Source organism: Lampris incognitus, chromosome 10 (genome assembly GCF_029633865.1).
Source record: "Lampris incognitus isolate fLamInc1 chromosome 10, fLamInc1.hap2, whole genome shotgun sequence".
NCBI lineage: Eukaryota > Metazoa > Chordata > Actinopteri > Lampriformes > Lampridae > Lampris > Lampris incognitus.
Genome location: NC_079220.1, coordinates 51,712,275 through 51,737,902, shown reverse-complemented (window position 1 = coordinate 51,737,902; position 25,628 = coordinate 51,712,275). Strand labels below are relative to the sequence as shown.

At 44.1% G+C, this 25,628-nt stretch overlaps 1 protein-coding gene across 1 annotated transcript; it reads left to right on the top strand.

Moving 5' to 3' along the window:
- The first annotated feature begins 4,824 nt into the window (after positions 1-4,824).
- LOC130119146 (cytochrome P450 2K1-like) lies at positions 4,825-23,134 on the top strand. The gene is made up of 9 exons (XM_056287563.1): positions 4,825-5,072; positions 5,547-5,709; positions 5,853-6,002; positions 6,081-6,241; positions 6,668-6,847; positions 6,942-7,083; positions 22,336-22,520; positions 22,708-22,849; positions 22,947-23,134. The coding sequence occupies exons 1-9, from the start codon at positions 4,872-4,874 to the stop codon at positions 23,132-23,134; spliced, it is 1,512 nt and encodes a 503-aa protein (XP_056143538.1). The 5' UTR covers positions 4,825-4,871.
- The last annotated feature ends 2,494 nt before the right edge of the window (positions 23,135-25,628 follow it).

The following is a 25,628-nucleotide window of genomic DNA, read 5'->3' as shown; positions in this document are numbered from 1 at the left end:
TTATACTCAGCAGTTGTTGATACATATGTCAATGAAATTAGTTACCCTTCCCCACTCATATTGGAAAGTTCACTCCCACTTCCCTACACTGGTTCCCCCTAGCGACATTATCAGTTCATAAACATTAAGGTCTTAATGCATACAAAATTCGTATTTGCATAACTATACGTTAACAAAAATTAATGTATTGACGCTTGCTTACCTTACGCTTGTCTCCTCAGGATGTCTTGACAAGAGCGAGCAGCAACGTTTCACCGGCCACTCAGGCAGCGCTTCTTTTATGAATATTAATGAACCTTCCCCTGCCATCCTATATTTCGGAAATTCGCACGCCCGACAAAGCCGGAGGTAACACGGGGATTCGACCCGACTTCCTGTTGAGATCCCTTGCTGAAACGTGCTGTGAATGACGAAACAACTCTCGAATTCCCAACTGTGAGCATGAGGAAAACTTCTGTTGAGCTATATTGGAACTCCAGGGGATTGAAGCACTGTTTCATTGCTAGTCTGTGCTAGCTACTGTGAGAAGAGAATACACCATACTTGCTGTGAAAGCTCAGATATTTTTCATAAAAACCAATCGGGGTTATGAGAATTTTGTCTAGTGTTTCCAACATGCTTTATAGTGCAAATTGTACCATTGTGTTAATGTTTTAAAAATATCGCTAGCTAATTGCTTGCTGCCGCCAATTGCTAGTTAAAGCTAATCGCTAGCTAAAGGCTAATCGCTAAGCTAAGTGCTATCCCTGGTTAGTTGAAACAAGCTAGCACGGTGAACCGTTAAAGGTTCATTGCACTTATTTTGGTGACGTTACATTATATTAGTCATTTAGCTGACACTTTTATCCAAAGCGACTTACAATAAGTGCATTTACATAGGAAATCAGGAGAACTACTAGTCATCAGAGGTCATAATTGCATTTTCTCTCTAAACAAGCTTCCAAGACCAAAACCAGTGTTAAAGTAAAAGTGCAAGAAATTGATTTTTTTTTATTAAATAAGTGACTACAGTAAGTGCTAAGAGCAAGTAACAGGGTAGTAGTTCTTGAAGAGGTGAGTTTTCAACCTGCGCTGAAAGATGGGCAGCAACTCCACTGTCTTGACATCAGTGGGAAGTTCATTCCACCACTGTGGGGCCAGGACAGAAAAGAGCCGTGACCGGGTCAATCGGCAGTAGGGACCTCTGATCAACGGGGCAACCAGGCATCCTGAGGCAGCAGAGCGAAGTGATCGGGCAGGGTTGTAGGCTTGATCATGGCCTCGAGATAGGAAGGAGCTGTTCCTTTCACTGCCCTGTAGGCTAGCACCAGAGTCTTAAACTGGATGTGAGCAGCTACTGGGAGCCAGTGTAGGGACATGAGAAGGGGAATTGTGTGGGAGAACTTAGGGCGGTTGAACACCAGATGAGCTGGTGGGCGAATGGGCGAATCTTCCTGATGTTATTGAGGAGAAATCTGCAGGAGCGAGCAACTGATGCAATGTTTGCAGCAAACGACAGCTGGTCATCCAGGATCACACCCAGATTCCTCACAGTCCGAGTTGGCGTCACCACGGTGTTATCAATGGTGATGGCCAGGTCTTGGTGCGGGCAAGGAGAGGACCCAGAGCTGAACCTTGTGGAACGCCTGTAGTCAGTCTGCGAGGCTCTGACACAGATCCCCTCCATGTCACCCGGTAGGAGCAACCCATCAAGTAGGATGCAAACATTGCGAGTGCAGAGCCTGTGACACCCAGCCCCTCGAGGGTAGAGAGGAGGGTCTGGTGGTTCACTGTGTCGAACGCAGCTGACAGGTCCAGGAGTATCAGGACATGATGACTCGGCTTGAAGCCATAACTTTTATTTATAGTGACATTAGTGGGGTTAACACATTAATGGTTTGTAGTTCACTTACATTGTGCTTGAACTTACTGTTGTTATTAACTTGTACATGTTAAATAAATTAGTATTGATAATTCAATTCATATTTGAAGTGGAAAGTAATGGTTTATGAGAAGGGTTAAAAAGGGATGTAAGTAAAAAGTGAAGGTAAATAATTCATTTGTTAATGTTAAAATTGTGATATAATGTAGATCATTTCATTGTAAATTCATTGTGATGGCCTGGCGGCCTGTCCAGGGTGTCTCCCCGCCTGCCGCCCAAATGACTGCTGGGATAGGCTCCAGCATCCCCGCGACCCTGGGAGCAGGATAAGCAGGTAAGATAATGGATGGATGGATCCTTAGTTATTGGCTGTACATGAAGGTATTTTAATTGAAGGGAAGAAGTTAATGAGATCTCAATGTTAGAAAAAGACGGTGCTCTATTTGTGTAAATTGGTTTTTGAACTACCAGATAGAATCTGGATCAGTGATGGTGAGCCCAGCCCAGTGAGACTGTCGCTGGTTGTGGAAGCGGTGTGGCCTACCGTAGGATCTGTCCACAGAAGATGTTTGACTAGCTCCTTCATTCACTCAGACACCAGATAAGACCGCATACACACCATTAGCTCTACCCGGGTAGTAGTCAACACATACATCACACACACGAGAACACTGAACCGTATTATTGGAACTCCAACTCACCTGCAGGAGCATCCGAGTGAAGGGTTCCACGCAGTAGGGACTTATTGTCATTTTATTTTTCATATTTAAGAGCTGTGTTTTCATTTTGTTTGATACAAACTGTAGTGCTGCCTATGTTATGTAAATTATTAATTGCTCAAGTTTATTACTAAGGTTGCTGTGCATCGTAACTATCTACTCCATTGGTTGTAATTTTTCAGAATTTTTCAAACGTTTTCTATCCTCTCATTGGTTGCTGTCCACCGTAACAAGGGGCATGGCACAGGGCAATGTAGTATTTATTGACTGTATTTTTTATTTGTTGTTTTATCACATATATAGTTCATATCACATGTATAGTTCAAATTCAGTGCCATTTGTGCTGCACAATACAAACTCATCTACTGTGAACAACAGGAGAAAAAAAGAAAAACACATCAAAACATGGGAGAAAGAGGAAAAAAAGAAAAACCCTTCCTGTCATGTATCAAGAATAAACAGATCTGTGTTACGTACAACCCAAATATCCACCGTGTTATAGAAAGAAAAATGAAAAGGGTGTAATAAGAACTGTTTAGAGATAAATAACACTTAAACAGTTAACAACTCTTGCTCATCCCCATATCGCTTGATCAGTCCTTTGTACTTCGTGAATTGCATAATGTTTCTACTTTGAGTTCCATGCTCAAACTGTTCTAAAATTTTGCTCCACAGATTCAAATGCGCATGCTCTTCAAAGTTGTACGAACACATAATTTCTTGAAGTTTGATTTCCCTCTCAAATTATATTCCCCTTCTCTATCTGAGAATATTTTTTTGTATATTACTCAGTAGTAGAACGTTTCATGCTTTGAACATTATTTTTGCTGTGTTAAATTCTACTAAATCCCTGAACTTCAAGGCATTTGACTTGAAAAATAGTGTGTTGGTGTGTTCACGATATCCTACATTATTAACTATCCTTGTGGCTCATTTTTGTAGTATACATAATGGTTGTAGGTTGGTTTTGTAGATGTTACCCCATACCTCCACACAGTAGATCAAATATGGTAAAATAAATGAACAATACCGAGTGTACAATGATTTATGATCCAGAATGTGACTTGCTTTTCCCATGACGGCAATGCTCCTTGCCAGCTTTGCTTGCACATATGGTATGTGAGGTTCCCAGCAGATTTTATGGTCTAGTATCACACCTAGGAATTTATTTTCATATACTCTTTCTAGTTGGACATTGTCAGTCATTACTTTGGTGTTTATTTTATCATTTTTAAACAACATAAACTTTGTTTTGTCCAGATTTAAGCCAGCCCCCATACACATCAATGGGGTGGAAGTGTCTCCAGCTTTAAATTCCTTGGAGTCCACATTAGCAAGGACCTTTCCTGGACATCAAAAACCCAGACCCTTGTGAAAAAGGCCCAGCAACACCCGCATTTCCTGAGGAGGCTGAGGAGCACCCGTCTATCCCCCAAAAATTCTCACCAACTTCTACCACTGCACCACAGAGAGCATCCTGACCAGCTGCATCTCAGTGTGGTACAGCAACTGCACATCAGTAGACCAGAATGCTCTGCAGCGGGCCGTCAAGGTGGCCCAGCATATCAACGGTACCCAGCTCCCAGCCACAAAAGACATTTGTCACAAGCGCTGCCTTCGATGGAGTCTCAGCATCAGCAGAGAGACCACCCATCCCAACCATGGACTGTTCTCCCCTCTGCGCCCTGGGAGGCGCTACAGGAGCCTCAGAGCCTGCACCACCAGGCTCAAAAACAGGGTCTTTCCCCAAGCTGTTTCCCACCTGAACCTGGCAACCCACTGAATGTCTGTGGATATTTTGAAATATTTTGTACTTGTGCTCTTTTTTAACTTATTTCTAGCTTTTGATCTTAATCTGTGTATATCTTATACTGTGCTTGCTGGGTGTGTCCATGTCTGTCTTGCACTGTTGGGCAAAGTCGCAGCTCTTATTTCATTTTTAACATGTGTCTGCGTATTGTTTTTAATGACAATAAATTGAATGTTATTTATAGTCTTATCATTATCTGTAAAATATTGAGGGCAGCTTGGGTGACTAGATCCATTTCTAATACCATTCAACACATTCCATATACTTTTGTTGTTCTTCTTTCTTTAAAGCCTTTCAACACAAGCTGTACTATGCCCCACCTTTGAGTCTGTGTTTGCACTGTTGCCCACATATAATTCCCACAGGGTGTGTACAACTCTTTACTGATGCATGTGATGTGCGATGGTGATGAGCCTGTGAGCACCAACAAAATTCTCCATTCATTAATTAAACTCAACCAGAGGAATAAACTAAGAGAAGAATGTCTGCAAACGACTTTTTCTTTCTCCTCTCCCCTAGTCCCACCACCATGTTGGGGACAGCTCTGGTTCTGCTGCTTGTTTACTTCTTTTCTTCCCGCAATCAAGACTGTGGGAAGGAGCCTCCAGGACCCAGGCCACTGCCCCTGCTCGGTAACATCCTGCAGCTGGATCCCCACAAGCCCCATAACACCCTTTGCAAGGTAAGTTTAATTGTTGATATGCTGGGCATGTCTGTTTGATGGACTATGCAAAATGTTGCAATATATCATGAAACAGACCTTGGTTAAGAAAAGTTGCACTTATTGTTATTATTATTACTTTTATTATTATTACCAACATGCTGTTTTAAGCTGGTAGATATTTACAAAGGCTGTGATACAGGATCATTGTTTACCATCAAGTGCTTTGTGTTATTCTGGCAAGTTTTCATTTTTTTGAGTGTTTTTTGTCATGTACAATGTAGTTCATAGCCTAGGAGAAATTTGTTGAAATAACCCTTGAATTGGGTATGGAAAGATGGACACCTCTTCAAAATGTTGTATTTAAACATGTAATGTCCATATAACCCATGTGCATTACTTTATTCCAATTTTTATATTTAAATTATTTGTCAAATATATATATAGCCCTACTCTATACTGATATGTACATTGTTGCTTATCTGACTCTAACAGCTCTCAAAGAAATATGGATCTGTATTCACTGTGTACTTTGGACCGAAGAAAGTGGTGGTCCTAGCAGGATACAAGACAGTCAAGCAGGCACTAATTGGTCAAGCACAAGAGTTTGGGGAGAGAGAAATCACCCCGCTTACTATGGCTCTCAGTCAAGGACATGGTATAAAAAATTAAATTAAAAAAAATCGCTTGTATTCAAGACCATTTAAGGAGCAGTGATGAAGAAATGTGTAATCACAACATCAATAAATAAAAAATATTAAAAATGAATGCTTATTTTTACATGTGCATTAAATTTAACAGGAATTCTATTTACCAATGGAGATTCATGGAAGGAGATGAGACATTTTGCCCTGACTAACCTGAGAGACTTTGGAATGGGCAAGAAGGCAGCTGAGGAGACAATCATACAAGAATGCCAATATCTGATCCAAGAATTTGAGAAACATGAGGGTATGGGGTATTTGAATTCAACAGTCTTTTGTTTTGTGCATGTAATCATTTATTCATTATAACTGTCTCTTCTAACAGGCAAAGCATTTGACACAAATCATCTATTGAATTATGCTGCTTCCAATGTTATCTCATCCATCGTATACGGTAGCAGATTTGAATACAGTGACCCACAATTCCAAGCCATGGTGGACAGGATCAATGAGAATATACGTCTAGCGGGTACAGCATCAACCCAGGTAAGCTTAATGCTTGTAAACTGACTCAATTAAGTGAAAAGAAAAATATGAATTTTTTCTTACACAGAGATTCTATTTGAGGTTTTGATATTGAAATTTGCATAATTTGTCATGTTTCAAGCAAAGAAATTTCTGTTATCATTGGTATAACTACTTTAAGAGTACCTTATCTAATGCTGACTGAGTTGCATGCTCCAACAACTATCGTAAAAATCTGAGAAACATTTTCTGTTGCATTGTACTTTTTTCTGCTTTTTTTTTGTTCAATGAATTTTAACACATGGACTCTGCAATATGATTGTGATATCATCCGTTGATAAGAATCACAAAAGTAGATATTTCAATAATTTACATAATATTATAATATTATGTTGGCTTTATTATCGATCATGAGCTTTTTTTTTTTGTCTTTACTTTGTGTAACAGCTGTACAATGTGTTTCCCTGGCTGGGCAACTGGATAAAGAGCAGTAGGACGATTAGGAAAAACATCAAAATGAATGTAGGCGATATGAGGGATTTAATCAGGCATCTGAAAGAGACAATGAATACCCACATGTGCAGGGGAATTGTGGATTCTTTTCTGATCCGTAAACAAAAAGAGGAGGTATGACAACCCCCTTTATTGTCTCTAATACAAAAGGTAAAACAGTGCGCCATACTTTGCCTGTTGACAACAATATGTGTTTACTTCCATTTAGAATTCAGGAGTCCTGGACTCTCACTACCATGAGGAGAACCTCATATTCACAGTTGCCAACCTTTTTGCTGCTGGTACTGATACGACCGGAACTACGTTGAGATGGAGTCTGCTGCTAATGGCCAAATATCCACATATACAGGGTAAGGAATTTAAGTCATGTCATTAGAAAGATGTACATTTCAAAAGATGGAAGAACATGAAATGGTCCTGGAACCCATTTGTAACAGAGATGAGAGGAGAGATGCTCTAAAATGTGTCTGAATACAATTTCTCTCCATGTATGAGTAAAAAAAAAAAATCAAAAATTGTTTGCAAGAAAGATTTATATTATATATTTTACTATTATATTTACAAGGAGTAAATGTAATCACAGTCAATTATTCATCAATCAGCTGTTTATTTGAATACACATCAATAAGTAAACAAAACTTATTTTCTGATTTAAACAATTCGAAAACTGAAAGCTAGAACATTCAACTGAAGCTAAAAAAAACTTTTGTGTATTTGCTATTGTCACAATGAGAGCCACCACCCCAGTCTGCCACTCCACAGGCAGACTGGGGTGGTGGTTCTCATATTCAAAAAGGGGGACCGGAGGGTGTGCTCCAATTATTGGGGCATCACATTGATCAGCCTCCCTGGAAAAGTCTACTCTAGTGTGCTGGAAAGGAGGCTCCGTCCGATTGTCGAACCTCGGATCCAGGCCGTGGAACAACGGACCAACTGTTTACCCTTGCGGTAGTGCTGAGGGGGACATGGACGTTTAACCAGCTAGTCTACATGTGTTTTGTGGACTTGGAGAAGGCTTACGACTGTGTACCGTGGGGCACTCTGTGGGTGGTGCTGCGGGAGTATGGGGTACCAGGGCAGTTGCTACAAGCCATCCGGTCCTTGTATAACCAAAGTCAGAGCTGTGTCCGCATTCTCGGCACAAAGTCAAATACGTTTTTGGTGGGTGTCGGACTCCACCAATGTTGTCCCTTGTCTCCGATTCTGTTTATGATATTCATGGACAGGATCTCAAGGTGCAGTCAATGTGAGGAGTGTGTCCATTTTGGGAACCTCAGAATTGCATCTCTGCTCTTCGCAGATGATGTGGTTTTGTTGGGTTCATGAGAATACAACCTCCAGCGTGCACTGGAGCCGTTTGCAGGTGAGTGTGAAATGGCCGAAATAAGAGTCAGGACCTCCAAGTCTTAGGCCATGGTTCTCGACTGGAAAATGGTGGATTGCTCCCTCCGGGTTGGGGATGAGTTGTTGCCTCAAGTGAAGGAGTTCAAGTATCTCGGAGTCTTGTTCAAGAGTGAGGGTAGGATGACACGGGAGATTGACAGGCTGATTGGTGCAGCATCAGCAGTAATGTGGACATTGTACCGGACCATTGTGATGAAGAGGAAGCTTAGCCGGAAGGCAAAGCTCTCAATTTCCTAGTCAATCTTCATTCCAACCCTCACCTATAGTCATGAGCTTTGGGTAGTGACCGAAAGGGTGAGGTCGTGGATACAAGTGGCTTAAATGAGTTTCCTCCGTAGGGTGTCTGGGCTCAGCCTTAGAGATAGGGTGAGGAGCTCGGACATCCGGAGGGAACTCGGAGTAGAGCCGCTGCTCCTTTGCGTCGAAAGGAGCCAGTTGAGGTGGTTCGGGTATCTGATTAGGATGCCTCCTGGGGCGCCTTCCTTTGGAGGTTTTCCGGGCACAGCCAACTGGGAGGAAACCTCGGGGTAGACCCAGAACTTGCTGGAGGGAAAACATGTCCAATCTGGCCTGGGAATGCCTTGGGATCCCCCAGGAGGAGCTGGAGGGTGTTGCTGGGGAGAGGGATGTCTGGAGTGCCCTACTTAGCTTGCTGCCACCACGACCCTACCCTGGAGAAGCGGCTGAAGATGAATGAATGAACAATGAGAGCCTGAAATGGAGAGGCAGAGAAAAGGAAGTAAATAACACTGAAATGAGATACATTATATTGTACAACTCCTGACTGAGAGCAGACAGTTTTGGATATACACTATATGGCCAAAAGTATGTGGACACAGCCCGTCTAATGAGTGGATTTGATTATTTCAGTCACGTCCATTGCTGGTAGATGTATAAAATCAAGCACACAGCTATGCTACTGACAAACATTGGTAGTGTTTTTTGGCCATGTAGGTTTGCACAAATGTGGAATTTGACTCCGGTTTCATGGCTCTCTCAGTGTACTTAACATAGAATAACAACACAACAATATTCAGATTAGGGGTGAGACAAAATATCAATACAGGAATATATTGTATTACTTCCTCTTCCAATACATTATCAATACACTGGCGCCAAATATCGATATTTCTCATCAAAATATGCAGGCGCTCTAAATGGATTTCCCCCTCAATGTGACTTACCAGAGTCACTATGGTTGAGTCACTATGACTCCTTGTGGTGGCGCTCATCAAATGAATGAGGATAAACTTGTGAAGAAGAAGAAACTCAATGGGGAAATGGCGTATAGCGTGGACAGTGGAAGAAGGCAAATCGTAGAAGCACCTCATCTTTCAAGTTGAAAGTCTGGGCCCACTTCCACTTTTACAGTACTGATGAGACAAACAAAATCGATAAAGACTACACGATGTGCAAGAACTGTCTCGTGAAAGTTAAGTACACGGGAAACACCATGAGCATGCATAGCCACCTTGTTTGTCATCATCCTGATCTCGTCGTGGAGAAATCGGCTAGTGTGATCACAACACGCTATGTGCACTAGGCTATGCGATGTAGTTCCGTTTCGAAATAGTACTGCTTGTACTTTTCCGCTCCTTTTGTTTACATCGCGCTGGCGCCGAGCTAGCTAGCTAGCATGACAGTTTGCTCATCATCATGAGTCTACCCAGAAAAAAGTGCATACTAAGTTTACATGGCTTTCCGATCCATCCCTACCTGAGAAGACAGTGGCTGGTAAACATACGCCAGGATCATTTCACCATCACCTCTCACACTAAGGTCTGTAGCAGACGCTTCTCCACTGATCAGCTCATATAGCCAACAACCCTTGATGGTCGAAGAAGGCTTGTTAAAGGTGCTATATCGACGCTCTTTGAATGGAATGGCTATACTGTTGAGACACCACGGCTCAGTGTGTGGGAGAGAGCAAAGCGGCCCGTTGATCCAGTCCCTCCTGAGGAGCAACACGATACCATAAGGGATCACGACTACTGCTCTGTCCCTGAACCGTCTGCACTGGACTTGTGCTTGTCATCTGTAGAAGACAAAAACAGATCAATAAAAGTTTTTACCTCGTTTAAATTACCATTGTTCACGGTTTGTGCCACTGCTGTTCCGACTGTGCAGCTTTGCACAGGGGGCACAACTGGTACTTTTAAGTTGTGCATAATACGCCGTTTGGAACAGCAATGCCACTGTGTGATTGCTTAACTCTTTCCCCGCCTTACAAGTGCATTTGCTGTGCGTCAACACCACAGGAGTTGCATCATGAAGCTTAATCTAAGTGTAGGAGCCAAATGTCCCCTACTGTTTAATAATTAATGTTTTAATTAGTAATTTGAATAATTAGTTTAAATACTTATTTTTTACACATTGTATACTTTAGGTAACTGCTTTCTTTATGTATGTATTAAGTTTGCTGTGTAGTCTTAAATAGGTGCAAGTCACTTTAAGAACTGCAGAAGAGTGTTCCTGGGTTTAACGCGCTCTGGTCAGGGGAAGTAAGGGGAATTGCGAGTTGCCGAGAATGGAAGAGTGGAGCTACATGGTTTTTCTGACCGTGCATAGCCTACGTATATTTTTGCTTTGTGCATACATGTATTAGGTCAGGATAAAAGTTCTTATTTCATGGATACAATTCATTATTTCACTGTATGTCTTCAAGCAAGTTTAAATAAATACTTAAAACGCAAAGAAAGAATCACTCTTGGACCAAACAGACAAGTGGAACATGCGTCAGCCATAAGGCTCTCTTTTATTTAGTTTAGTTTATCGGGATAGTTATAACAGCCCTTATATCTTTGTCAGAAAAACCTCTTGTTCCAAGTGGAAAAGGAAGATTGAGATGGATTCAAGGCATTGGGGACAGCAAGGAAACTCGCTGATGAGGATTACCCAGCACTGGTGAGCTATGGTAAAAAGAAAGGCAGCATGGTAAGCAGTAAAAAACTTATCGCTAGCATTGTTTAATTGGAAGACGTTTCAAAGTAACGTGGAAATATGGAAGAAGGGTTTGAGGAGCTACCTCATCAAAAGAGGAATGCGAAATTGACAGAAAAGGCGGTCGACGACAAACTGCCGAGGTTAACACGGTCTAGAAGAGCTAAGCTAGGTCAGCTAACCAACCAGGCAAATGAGCTTGAGCGGCTAATGGAAGATGATGCTAACGTAAATGCAGTGAAAAAGAAATTATGTTTGGATTATCAGGATTCACTTGGGGAAATAAACAAGCTAAATGATAATATAAAACAATTAATCCATGGTGACAAGTTCTCTAAAGATCAAAATTCATATGAGTCTAAAATAAGTCTTATAAGAGGATTTATACAAGAAGTGGAAACGTGGATAAAGGCAGTCGAGGAGCGGGTAGAGCAAGCTAGATGCTGTGATGCAAAGGTAAAGCCTACAGACAGTGTATCAATGTCGTCCTTTGCTTTGAGCATTAAGAGTAGAAGGCGTGGGTCAGACATTGGAAGCAAGATGTCCGCCAGTGCTTCCTCAGCGCGCCTCAAGGCTGAGGTAGAGAGAGCCACATTACTTGCAAAGGCTGCTGCTCTCAAGCAGAAGCAAGATCTTGAACGTCAGGAAGCTGAGTTGAAGGCAAAAAGGGAAGCATTAGAACTACAAACTGTTATTGCTGCCTCTGACACTAAAATCAAAGTATTAGAACATTTTGTAACTGAGCGCTTATCCCAAGTAAGTCCTACATGTTGAATGACTATTGAATCTGGAGTTCTGCCACTATATGCAGAGCCAATCGTCAACACAGAAAACGGAGGTAAAGAATTCAGGCCACTTTGTCCCCAGCCCACTGGTGTAGGTTAGTCTAGTAACTTTATTGCAGATGATCATGCAGTAGAAACGCTCTGCAGTGTCATGACGTGCCAGAATAGCATTACAGAGTTAATGGTGAAGCAGCAAAAAATGATGACCTTGCTACCGTTAGACATCCCTATCTTCAGCAGTGATCCTTTAGACTACAATCTTTTTGTAAGAGCCTTTGAGCATGGAGTAGAATCCTACACCGAAAGCTATAAGGACTGTCTCTACTTCTTAGAGCAGTTCACCAGTGGTCCGCCTAAAGAGTTGATAAAGTTGTCTTCATATGAAGTCAGATGTAGGTTATTGCAGGGCTAAACAGCTGCTCAAAGAGCATTTTAGGAATGATTACAAGATTGCTGTAGCCTACATGAACAAGGTCTTGGGCTGGACACCTGTCAAGCCAGAGGATGGAGAAGCTTTAAATGCCTTTTCACTCTTTCTAACGGCATGCTGTAATATCATGACTGAAGTGAGCTACATGGAAGAACTGGATAATGTTGTGAATTTAAAGGCTATCGTAGCGAAGCTTCCATACAAGCTGCATGAAAGGTGGAGAGCTGTTGTGTGTAGTGTACAGGAGCAATGCGACAAGAGAGTCAGGTTTCAAGATCTGGTTGAGTTCATGAACAAACCGGCCAAAATTGCACTTCATCCAGTCTTTGGCGATATAAAGGACGGCACAACTGGTAAAGGATCCACAACTAAACAAGATGATCATAGAGCACAGAAAAGTGGAATCAGGAATTCGTTCACCACAAGCGCTATATACTATTGGATCGCCAAACGAAAGATGCAGTGCAAACAGAACCCACGAATCCCATCACCCCTACGACAAGGAATGTCTCTTCTGTAAGGGTGAACACCATAGAGTCATGTTGTAAACTAAAAGTCAAGCCAAACAAAGACAAGTCGGAATTCTTGAGGGGCAAAGGACTGTGTTTTAGCTGCTTGAAGCATGGTCACATGAGCAAAGCCTGTAAAGTAAAGGTGAGCTGTCAGGTGTGTTCCTTATCTTATGCAACACTGCTGCACATTAAGAAAAATGACACGGTTGCTGAGCCAAAGAGGACTGATAACTGTGAAGGTCAAAGAGTTTTGTGTGCATTTGTATGTGCAGAGTCTGAGGGTTATGAGCTTACTGGGGCGGGAGAAGATGACTGCACACTCGCAATAGTTCCTGTCAGAGCCAACAAGGGAAGTATGGTGGTGCAGACTTATGCTTTTGACCCAGGGAGCTCTGCCATTTTCTGTACAGAGGCATTGATGGATAAGTTAAAGCTCAGTGTAAGGAAGACCGACATACTGCTGAGAACCATGAACAAAGGGAAACCTGTATGCACTTACGTGGGGTGTATGGCTTGGAGGTCAGCAGCTTGTCAGGCGACGAGTTCCTTGAACTTTTAGATGTCTTCAAGCAAAGGTCAATACCTGTAGGTAAAGAAAACATACCCCAGCAGAAGGATCTTGAAAGGTGGTCTTACCTCAAAGAAATCTATCTCCCTCAAATTGAGGCCAACATTGGACTGCTCTTTGGAGCAAATGCACCCAAAGCTTTGCAGCCATGGGAAGTGGTGAGAAGTATTGGTAATGGACCATACGCTGTAAGAACCAAACTAGGTTGGACCATGAATGGGCCCTTAAGGGAAATCTGCAGTCATGCAGGTATGAGAAAACCGACGAAGACAATGGTGAATCGTATATCTGTGGCCTGTTTAGAGAACCTGTGGTTTCAACAGTTCATGATGGATTGTCCAATGAAGAATTGACACACAAGGGAGGGAAAGTGTAGTATATACCGCACCATGCAGTATACCACCCAGTGAAACAGAAACTGAGAGTTGTGTTCGACTGCGCTGCATCCTATCAGGGCACATCTTTAAATGAGCAGCTTCTTCAAGGTCCAGACCTGATCAGTAGTGCAATTGGCGTTGTAATCCGATTCAGACGAGAACCCGTTGCAATCATGGCAGATGTGGAAGCAATATTCCACCAGGCTAGAGTGCCTGATGACGACTCTGATTTACTCAGATTCCTTTGGTGGACAGGTGGTGACTATAACCAAGCCTTGACTGAGCACAAAATGACTGTACACTTTTTTGGGTTTACGTCCTCACCTACCTGTGCCAGTTTTGCTCTGAGAAAGTGTACTGAAGACCAGAGTGGGCAGTTCAAAGCTGAAGTGGTAGAGACAGTGTTGCAGAATTTCTACGTGGATGACTGCCTGAAATCTGTTGCTACAGATGAAGCAGCCATATCAATGTGTCAGGATCTGGTCAAAATCTCTGCCAAAGGGGGTTTTCGTCTCAAAAAGTGGGTAAGCAACAGCCAGAAGGTACTCGACTCCATTCCAAAGTCTGAACTGGCAGGAGAGATGAAGAACTTAGATCTGGACCAGGATGAACTTCCTCTGGAAAGAGCCCTTGGTCTCATCTGGTGTGTTGCGTCAGACACATTTAAGTTTAAGATCGCCATCAGAGATCGCCCTTTTACCAGAAGAGGACTGCTTTCCATTATTGGTTCAGTCTATGATCCATTAGGCATTCTGGCACCAGTGGTTTTGCCAGCAAAGACTATTCTGCAGGACATATAAAGACTGAAGATCGGATGGGATGACGACCTACCTGAACACTAAGAAGCGATGGTCTGATTGGTTAGCTGGCCTTCCAGCTTTGGAACTCTTCTCAGTTTCAAGATGTCTTAAACGTGAGAGTTTTGGAGTTCATGCATTCACGCAATTACATCACTTTGCCAATGCAAGTGAAGACGCATATGGATCAATCAGTTACCTTTTGTTGCGGAACATGGATAACAAGATGCATTGTGCGTTTATGATGGGCAAATCCAGAGTGGCGCCTCTTAAGGCAACCTACCGTTCCCCGTATGGAGCTGACTGTAGTGACAGTAGCTATGAAAATGGATGGTGTTTTGAGAAGAGAGCTACAGCTGGATCTTGCAGAGTCGATCTTTTGGACTGTCAGTACAGTGGTACTCGGGTATCTCCGGAATGAGACCGTGTGTTTTTGTACATTCTTCGCGAACAGAGTTTCAGCTATTCTGAAAGGCTCTGAAGTACAACACTGGGGACGTATCACCACCGATAAGAATCCAGCCGACTGCGCTTCAAGAGGGCAAAAGGTGTAAGAATTAATGAAGAACAAAGCTTGGGTGTTCGGTCCGGATGTCTTCTGCGATCCAGTTGAGTACTGGCCAAGGATTCCAGTGAGCTATACAGAAATCACTGCAGATGATCCTGAGATCAAAAAAGTCAAGGTAAATTCCACAAAGGTGGAAGAAAATATGTCTCCATTCAAGAGACTGATTAACCATTTCTCATCGTGGATGAAGCTGAGACGAAGTGTGGCCTGGTTCTTGAAGCTCAAAGCTTTACTTTTGGGGCTCTGTCGAAAACGTAAAGAGCTGCGTTAGCCAATGGTCAACAGGTCCAGCTGATCCAAAGGGATATTGATAATTTTGAAGCAAGCTTCAAGCATACATGCATTTCAGTGGAAGCCCTCAATGAAGCAGAGCTCGACGTGATCAAATTCTGTCAGAAAGAGAAGTTCTCTGATGAGATTTTAGCTCTACTCAAGGGACAGAATGTGAAGCGCAGTAGCCATTTGTATAAGATGAACCCTGTGTTTCAAGATGGTCTGTTGTGAGTTGGTGGAAGGCTATGTCGAGCGGCTATGCCAGAAAGTTGTAAGCAGCCTATCATTCTGTCTAGAGACTTTCCCATTGTTGATGTAGTTCTACGACAGATCCATGAGGAAACTGGACATGGAGGCTGCAATCATATGCTCTCCGAACTGCGGCAGAGATTTTGGATCCCTAGTGCCAACACAGCCATTTGAAAGGTTCTCTCAAAGTGTGTTACATGCCGTCGCTTACATGGAACAGTTGGGAAACAACTAATGGCTGATCTTCCACGAGATCGGTTGATGTCAGATGATCCACGCTTCACCAGAGTTAGGGTGGACTATTTCAGACCATTTGAGTTGAAACGTGGATGAAGCCTCACAAAGAGATATGGTGTTATATTCCCTTGTTTAGCTGTTCGCGCAGTTCACATTGAGTTGCCTCATCATTGGACACAGACTCACGCATAAATGCAGTCCGGTGCTTCATAGCAAGGTGAGGACAAGGGAAAGAGAGTCATTCAGATAATGGGACAAACTTTGTTGGGGCCAATCGTGAGCTGAAAGCAGCCATTGCTGACTGGAACACCTCTAAATTTCAGCATTTGTTTCATCAATGTGGGATTAAATGGACATTGCGGGATACCTCCCGCAACTTCTCATTATGGCGGAGTGTGGGAGCGGTTAATAAGATCAGTTAGAAAGGTGCTGAATTCCACTGTGAGAGAAGTGCTTGATGAAGAAAGCCTTCACACAGTCTCATGTGAGGTTGAGTTGATCATCAACAGCCGACCTATCACAAAGGCATGTAGTGACCCAAATGACTTGGAGGCACTGATGCCCAATCATCTCCTACTGCTGAAGGTGAAACCATCATTACCACCAGGATTATTCGACAAGGATGATCTCTACTCACGGCGTAGATGGAGGCAGGTGCAATATACATTCACCGGCCACTTTATTAGGCACACCTGTCCAACTGCTCGTTAACGCAAATTTCTAATCAGCCAATCACATGGCAGCAACTCAATGCATTTAGGCATGTAGACATGGTCAAGACGATCTGCTGCAGTTCAAACCGAGCATCAGAATGGGGAGGAAAGGTGATTTAAGTGACTTTGAACGTGGCATGGTTGTTGGTGCCAGACGGGCTGGTCTGAGTATTTCAGAAACTGCTGATCTACTGGGATTTTCACGCACAACCATCTCTAGGGTTTACAGAGAATGGTCCGAAAAAGAGAAAATATCCAGTGAGCGGCAGTTCTGTGGGCGAAAAAGCCTTGTTGATGCCAGAGGTCAGAGGAGAATGGCCAGACTGGTTCGAGCTGATAGAAAGGCAACAGTAACTCAAATAACCACTCATTACAACCGAGATCTGCAGAAGAGCATCTCTGAACGCACAACACGTCGAACCTTGAGGCAGATGGGCTACAGCAGCAGAAGACCACACCGGGTGCCACTCCTGTCAGCTAAGAACAGGAAACTGAGGCTACAATTCGCACAGGCTCACCAAAATTGGACAATAGAAGATTGGAAAAACGTTGCCTGGTCTGATGAGTCTCGATTTCTGCTGCGACATTCGGATGGTAGGGTCAGAATTTGGCATCAACAACATGAAAGCATGGATCCATCCTGCCTTGTATCAACGGTTCAGGCTGGTGGTGGTGGTGTAATGGTGTGGGGGATATTTTCTTGGCACACTTTGGGCCCCTTAGTACCAATTGAGCATCGTGTCAACGCCACAGCCTACCTGAGTATTGTTGCTGACCATGTCCATCCCTTTATGACCACAGTGTTCCCATCTTCTGATGGCTACTTCCAGCAGGATAACGCGCCATGTCATAAAGCTCGAATCATCTCAGACTGCTTTCTTGAACATGACAATGAGTTCACTGTACTCAAATGGCCTCCACAGTCACCAGATCTCAATCCAATAGAGCACCTTTGGGATGTGGTGGACCGGGAGATTCGCATCATGGATGTGCAGCCGACAAATCTGCAGCAACTGCGTGATGCTATCATGTCAATATGGACCAAACTCTCTGAGTAATGTTTCCAGTACCTTGTTGAACCTGTGCCACGAAGGATTAAGGCAGTTCTGAAGGCAAAAGGGGGTCCAACCCGGTACTAGCAAGGTGTACCTAATAAAGTGGCCAGTGAGTGTATGTCAGATTTATTTTGGAAGAGATGGATTAAAGAGTACCTACCTCAACTCCAGGAGCGGCAATGATGGTCCACAGCATCAAGAAACTTGTAGTGACTTGGGGATAACTAATCTACATCCTTTCAGCAGTAACCCATTTTCAACTGTTAGCGCACCAGAGAACTGCCTGTAAGAAAGAAACGTTCTGTCTATTGTGAATTTGTCTAGCCAGCCCTCAGCACAGTACTTATTCACTTGGCTCAGTATTTCATCTCGGTCTTGGTGTTCTTGAATTTCCTGTAGTCTTTTCTCTGTATAGCTGGCAAGCTTGACATGACTAAGTTTAAATACAGGCTCACCTCAATCTCCTGCTCCGTCTGCTCTCTCTCTCTCAAGAGTGCTCTTGACAGCACGTCTGCTGTAGCTAAAGTCTTGTCTGCCACATGTGAGAAGGAGTAGCAGAATGCCATCAGACTCATCCCGAGTCTCTGTATGTGTGGTGGAAGCTCATCAAGGTTTTTTGACCCTAGTAATGGCACCAGAGGCTTGTGGTCCGTCTCACTGTGGAACGTGATTCCTACCAGGAAGTCTGAGAACCGCTCGCACGCCCATGTAATGGCGAGGGCCTCTTTCTCTATTTGTGCATACCTTTTCTCTGTGTCGGTGAGTGCTCTGGATGCATATGCGACTGGCTTGAGCTGGCCGTCGTCCTGTCTCTGGAGTAGCACAGCTCCCAGTCCAAATGATGAGACGATTGTCTCTGCTTTTGCATTGTAGAGCGCCAGCCCTGGTGGCGTGCTCGGCTCCTCCTTGATGCTGTTGAACACTTTCTGTTGGTCCTTTCCCCACATCCACACATTCTTTATTTTGAACAGGTCCCGGAGAGGCTGAGTCTTTTCTGCCAGGTGAGGAAGATACTTGCCCAGGTGATTGACCATTCCGAGGAACCGTCTCACTCCTGCTGTGTCTGTGGGCTCCTCCATGTGTCTCACCACTCTTACTTTGATGGGATCTGCTCGCACACCTGTTGCATCTATTATCTGTCTGAGAAATTTGACACAGTCTTTTGAGAACTAGCATTTCTCACCTCTCAGTGTGACGCCTGCCTCCTGCGGTCTCCCCAGCACTGCGAGCAGTTGTGCTGGGCCTGTGTGTCTGCATACACAAGCACATCATCCATTTGACATAGAACGCCATTCAGACCTTCCAGTATCAGGGACATTCTCTTTTGGTAGTGTTCTGGTGCAGAAGATTTGGCGAAGTATAGGCGATTGAAGCAGAACCTCCCGAAAGGTGTGAGAAACGTTGTGAGAAGGGCGGACTCCTTTGCTAAGGGAATTTGCCAAAACCCAGAGTTTGCGTTGATTTTTGAGAAAACTTTGGCGTTCTCTAGCTGTCCCAGTGTGACGTTAGGTTGGCCGTAGCACGGTAAGTAATAACGGTCGGTACAAAAAGACATTTGCTCTTCTGACGGAAGCATGTGTCTTTCCCTCTTGACTGAATGGTTCAGTTTTGTCAAGTCTACACAAATGCGCACCTCATCTATGCCCGGCTTTGGTACAGGATCCATGCCGGCACACCAATCTGTGGGTTGCTCAACCCTCGAAATCACACCCAGCTCTTCCATGTGAGTGAGCTCCTGTTTTACTCTGGGCATGAGAGGCAATGGAATACGTCATGGAGTTGATATGGAAAATGGCTTGGCGTCTGCTTTAAGCTCGATTTTGTACTCCCCTTCCAGTTTACCTAACCCTTCAAATAATTTAGGAAACCGCTGTTTCAACGATTCCGTAGAGTTTAAGCATACAGACTCTACCCTGGCCACTAAGTCTAGTGCCTGGATAGCTGGACGTCCCAATAAGCTATGCTTCAGACCCGGAACTACATAGACTTCTTGCACTGTGCACTTACTGTCTGTTTTCAGTGTGGCAGTGAATTTTCCATTCACTGTAATAGGAGTCTGACCTGGTCCCTGCAGGATTTATTTTTTGTTTTCTCTAGGTTTTGAAATGGCCCATTCCAAAACACCTCATCTGACAAAACTGTTACATCTGCGCCTCAGTCTCTCAAGACTTGTTGAACCCCAACTGCTTTGAGCGTTTCTCAAAGTGGACCACTCTCATCCCCACAGATGCATGCTTGATCCATATTGCTCGCTCCTTCGCCCTGCCTGCCCAAAAGGGCAGCTGCCGTGGATGGCATATCTGTCAAAGAGGCCCCTCAAAGAAGGAGCTGGATAGAGCCAAGATCCTTGTGATGAAGAGCGCCCAACATGAGGTCTATGCTGAAGAACTGAAGAACATAGCCTCCAAATAAAGTCTTCCCTCTCGGAGTAGTCTGCTGAAGCTAAACCCTATCATCGACAACCATGGGCTCCTCAGAGTTCGAGGCCGTACAGCTCAGTCCAAGCTAGCAACTGAAGAATCGAGCCCCATCATCATCCCAGGTTGTCATCACCTCGCGACCCTGCTCGTGCGACATCACCACAAGGCTGTAAAACACCAAGGGAGGCACTTTACAGAGGGCGCCGTCAGAGCAGCTGGTTTCTGGTTGGTTGGAGCTAAAAGATGCATCAGCAGCCTTCTCTTCAAGTGCTTCACCTGCAAGAACCTTCGCGGGAAGACAGAATACCAACAGATGGCAGATCTGCCTGCCGAGCATCTCAAAGTAGCCCCTCCATTCACCTATGTCGGTTTGGATGTTTTCGGACCATGGGACGTTACCTCATGTCGTACCAGAGGAGGACACGCCAACAGCAAAAGATGGGCTGTCGTGTTCTCATGCATGTGCACAAGAGCCGTACACATCGAAGTAAAAGAGACTATGAGTGCCAGCAGTTTCATTAATGCCATGAGAAGGTTCTTTGCCATCCGAGGTCCAGCGAAACAAATACACTCAGACCAAGGCACTAACTTCATCGGCGCCTGCACAGAACTCAAGATGGATAAACCAAGCTCCAGCTCAGAGACTGTGGAGAAGTAGCTCCAGGAGCACAACTGTACCTGGGTATTCAACCCACCCCACTCTTCTCACATGGGGTTTGCATGGGAGCGCGTGATTGGAATCGCCCGTCGCATCCTCGACTGTATGCCCCTCCAAGGTGGATCATCGCATCTCTCACATACGAAGTCCTGACTACCCTCATGGCTGAGGTTACTGCAGTCATGAATGCTAGACCCCTCGTCCCAGTGTCCTCAGACCCAGAGTCTCCTCTCGTACTTACCCCAGCTATGCTCTTGACCCAGAGGACATGTGTTTCCCCTCCCCCTCCAGGTGACTTCGGGGCAGGAGATCTTTTCAAGGAAGAATGGAAATGGGTTCAGAGTCTAGCAGACATCTTTTGGAGCAGGTGGCGAAAGGAATATCGCCACACACTTCAAAGCTGTCGCAAGTGGCAGGACAAGAGGCCCAACCTCCAAGTAGGAGACATCGTCCTAATGAAGGACAGTCAAGCCAATAGAAACAAGTGGCCTATGGCTATGGTTGTGAAGACGCTTCCAAGTCAGGATGGGATGGTGAGAAAGTAGACATCAGAGTCATCAAAGAAGACACCCAGAAAGTATTCTCCCGCCCAGTCTCCGAAGTGGTCCTGTTGCTTTCTACAGAAGACTGATAGATAGTTTGGGGTTTATTTTGGCTCTTTAAAAAACCCCATGCGGGGAGTGTTCTGGACTCTGTTAGTCATTGTTTGAGTTGAGACCTTTATTCTGTCGACGGACTTTTATTTTGAAGTACTTCCTTCGCGACCGGCAAATTGTAATCAGGAAGTGTTATACCATCTTACCAGTGCATTGTGTGTGACGCAAAATGTTATCCGCTAACCTTGATTCTTACGCCTTGATACATGCAATCTTTTTTCACCTTTTGGGAAGTAAACATCGTAAACTTCACTCCGTCTCCTGAAATGATTGATTGCTGAAGAGTTTAGCTGACTGGATAGTTGGGTTATTGCTCAGATCCTCCGAGACCAGTACACTCACTAACCTTGTGCCTTTCTGACATTTTCCTTTTGAATTTCCTCTCAATTTACAGTTTGCTATAGTTACATTATATCATCTCTTTCCGTTTTGTCACAATGGTCCGGACTTGTGCCTTTGACAGCTGTAGAAGTACCACTGGACAAGTAGGTAGGTCAGGCTGGGGTCGTGCTGTGGCTGGGTAGCAGTTGCCCCTTCGCCCACCTCGCAGATCTCCACAGCTCCTCCTGCCCATGCTCCTACCTCACACATCCACCCCTCTCAGCCCCTTGCGTACTTTTTAGCATTTTTCAAAATGATGCAGTGGGTGGAGTTATGCTCAGACCTGGGGGAGAAATTACACTTACATATTTCAGCGGTAGCCCATTGCAACTTTCTGCATACTTAAAAGTTAAAGTTTATCCCAGCACATGATTTGTAAAACCACAGAGAAATTAGTTTCAAATTAATATTTGCTAGTAGTTTCAACTTCTAACCTCAATAGCTTCATGTAAATGGAGCTGATTGTTTTCAGGCCAGTTTTGGACTGCATTTGCATTTAAAAAAAATGTTATATTGTAGAAGAAAATGCAGCCGATGTTTCTCAGTCTTCTGTATTGCATTACTGTATTGTGTCACCAGACCAGGTCCAGGAGGAGCTGAGCAGGGCAATAGGAAGTCGTCAGGTTGGGGTAGAGGACAGGAAGAACCTGCCCTTTACTGATGCTGTCATTCATGAGACTCAGAGACTGGCTAATGTCCTCCCCATTGCTATTCCTCACATCACCAGCCAAGATGTCACCTTCCAGGGTTACTTTATCAAGAAGGTCAGACACTGTGACCCTAATACATTAAATGCTGAATAATGTATTTTAGAAAAATGATAATATTGAAATTGAATGAACATTGCTGTTATAAATATATATTTTTTTATATCTTATTGCCATATCAGAATGTCTTCCATAAGTTGACTAATCTTTGTACTTAATAAACCTCTTCTATTTGTAATGGCAGGGGACACCTGTCTATCCTTTGCTGATGTCTGTCCTTAATGATGAAAGTGAATGGGAGAGCCCTCACTCATTCAACCCGGCACATTTCTTAGATGAGAATGGAAAATTTGTGAGAAGAGATGCATTCATGCCCTTCTCTGCTGGTACAGTACATTAGTTCCTATTTGACTGGACTCTGACAAAATCTTTTCTAAATCCATCCAAGTGCATTTTAAATGTTCATAAAGCTTCTTCTCTAAGGTCGCAGGGCATGTCTTGGGGAGAGCCTGGCCAGGATGGAGCTCTTTCTCTTCTTCACCTCCCTCCTGCAGTACTTTCGTTTCACTCCTCCACCTGGGATGACAGAGGATGAACTCGATCTGACTCCAGCAGTGGGCTTCACCCTCAACCCTACACGTCACACGCTGTGTGCTGTCAGACAGTTTTAGAGAAAAAGGTTTGACTATATTGTTCTAGACAACAAAATAATGCAATCGAATAAAAAACACTGAATCCAGTTATTTAGAATGTCTGAGGTTTTCTCAAAATCAGTAAAATTGCCACATTTACATTTTCTCATTTAGCAGACACTGTCAGCAATAGCAGATAGATTTCAGTGTCAGCCAAGAGGCATTATAGAACACTAAAGAGTAATCACATAATAGCCAATAGTGCTTTTCATGTTAAGTATGACGACAAGTATGGGCAGAAGTCCATGAATACTGGGATGGCATCCAGCGCTTTACCTGTGCCCCTGTCCATAGGGGTTAGTGGTTGTGTCTGGAAGGGCGTCCGACATAAAATTTTGCAAAATCAGTATGTGGATAGACAAGGCCATACCGGATCGGTCGAGGCCCAGGTTAACAACAGCTGCCATTGGTGATGTGCCCTCACATGGTACCGATGGAAACAATAAAATCCACTGTGGTGACCCCTGAGAAACAGGAAACAAGCTGAAAAGAAGAGTGCGTGTCATGTTAAGTGCAATCAGTGTAAGACAAAGGTTCTCAAATTTATTACTCAAAGGTCCACATCTGATTTTTAGTCAAGGTCAGAAGTCCGAACCGATTGACGATAACAACATAACATTTAATCAGCTCACTCATAACTTTTGTTATGAGTTATTACTTAAAACTCCTGTGTTAGTGGGCAGCCTGTTGTTCCTAGTCTGTTTACTAGCTTTGAGCTTAGCGTAGCAGTTCATAGCAGTTAGCATTATTGCATTTGCCGTCAAAGCAGCCTCGTTCGTTAAAGCAACGGTGTGTGGTGACTGTTCGACAGTTACAGATAGGTTGTCTCTACTAGAGAGACGTGTCCGTGAGTTAGAGCAGCTTCCTTCTGCTAGGATTATGTTAGACACAGTAGTGTACCATGTGGCTTCAGTCAGGGTCTTCAGTAATGAGCTGTATCCCCCCCCCCCCACACACACACACTTCTCATATGCACACATACACACACACACGTCTTTCTTCATAATTCTAGTTTTGATTGTGGAGGTGGCAAGGCAGAGTTGTGTAGTTTCAGCTGATTCTAAAATATCATGTCATGTGCATTGTTGCCGTCTTGCCACAAGAAGGCGATTATCGGTCTTTACCGCCATCTTGTGGCAAGGCGGCAATAATGGTGTGTGTGTGTGTGTGTGTGTGAGTGTGTGTGTGTGAGTGAATTAATTGTAATGCGCTCTGAGTGGCTGTTGCAGCTAGAAAAATGCAACTTGGTCGATTGATCGGTTGATATGGGTGCAGATACAGCCAACACAGCCACATAAAAAATACACTATCAATACTCTATGCACCGCTGAATGTGTGTGTCGGCCCTGTGATGGTCTGGCAGCCTGTCCACGGTGTCTCTCCGCCTGCCACCCTATGACTGCTGGGATAGGCTCCAGCATCCCCGCGACCCTGGCAGCATGATAAGCGGCTTGGATAATGGATGGATGGATAATGGATGGATGGATCAACACCAACAAGACAGCTGATCTTCCAACAACCACAAGACATAACTGCACTATGGCAGCTATTGCAGCAACACCATCAGATCTTCCTTTATATCACTCAGCAACCAGATTGCACACGCACACCACATGGCACAAAAATAAAAGACTAGAAGAGCACCCAGTAGAGTGCAGATCTTCGCCTGGCGTATCTCCCCTTCTCCTGTGCGCCGACTTGGCGACAAACCACCCCTTTTTTGCTTACCAGGAAAGGCCCTTGTTAAAAGATTTCATTTGTGTTTAACTGTCACAGTTTTCATGATATTGTAACGTGCATGGATAAGAAGACACGCTGGCTCGCGTGCCTGACCCTTTAGTCGAGCGGTTAGCGATGTCTCCTGCGGTGCGGGCGACACGGGTTCGCTTCCTGGCCGCGGCAGTTTCTGTGGTTGCGTTGTCCCCCGAATTCGCTACAATATAAAATGAATGTACTCGAATGACGTTCATGCATTCTAAAGCAATAAAAATTCAAAACGGCAAGAAAACAGCTCAGCCATGGGATATGTTTTATTGTAGCTACTGAGGTGATTTCCAGCTGTGTCTGTGATTAATCCTACTCTTGAGCTTGTATTTTTATGGCGGCGTTTTAACATTGGAGTCTGCGGCACTTCCCCGTATAATCCCCCTCAAGATATTAGTTAAACAAACATGGCGTCGAGGTGAATAAAGCCAATCATTTTTGGCTCACCCAGTGTTTCTCCAGTTCTCTTGTGCTGAGATCAGCCGTGAATTATTTGCTGATTTGCGAAATACGATCGATACCTCTTTTGGATGGATGGATGGTCTCTTTTACTTTGAACACTCATACCCGAATGGGCAGTCACTGCTCGAGCTAAACCAACTCTGCGCACGTGTGCAGCGACAGCGCGCAGCATTCGTCGAGTGAGCTCGAGAGTGAATTAAGAGAGGGAGCAGCGATAGCGAGGACAAACGTTTTCCAAAGGGTTTTA

Bases quoted from the DNA above. Each gene is read 5' to 3' on its own strand.
- LOC130119146 (XM_056287563.1), top strand. From the start codon at position 4,872: ATGTCTGCAAACGACTTTTTCTTTCTCCTCTCCCCTAGTCCCACCACC. The intron at 5,073-5,546 runs GTAAGTTTAATT...TGACTCTAACAG, and splicing joins CCCATAACACCCTTTGCAAG to CTCTCAAAGAAATATGGATC. The intron at 7,084-22,335 runs GTAAGGAATTTA...TTGTGTCACCAG, and splicing joins CAAATATCCACATATACAGG to ACCAGGTCCAGGAGGAGCTG.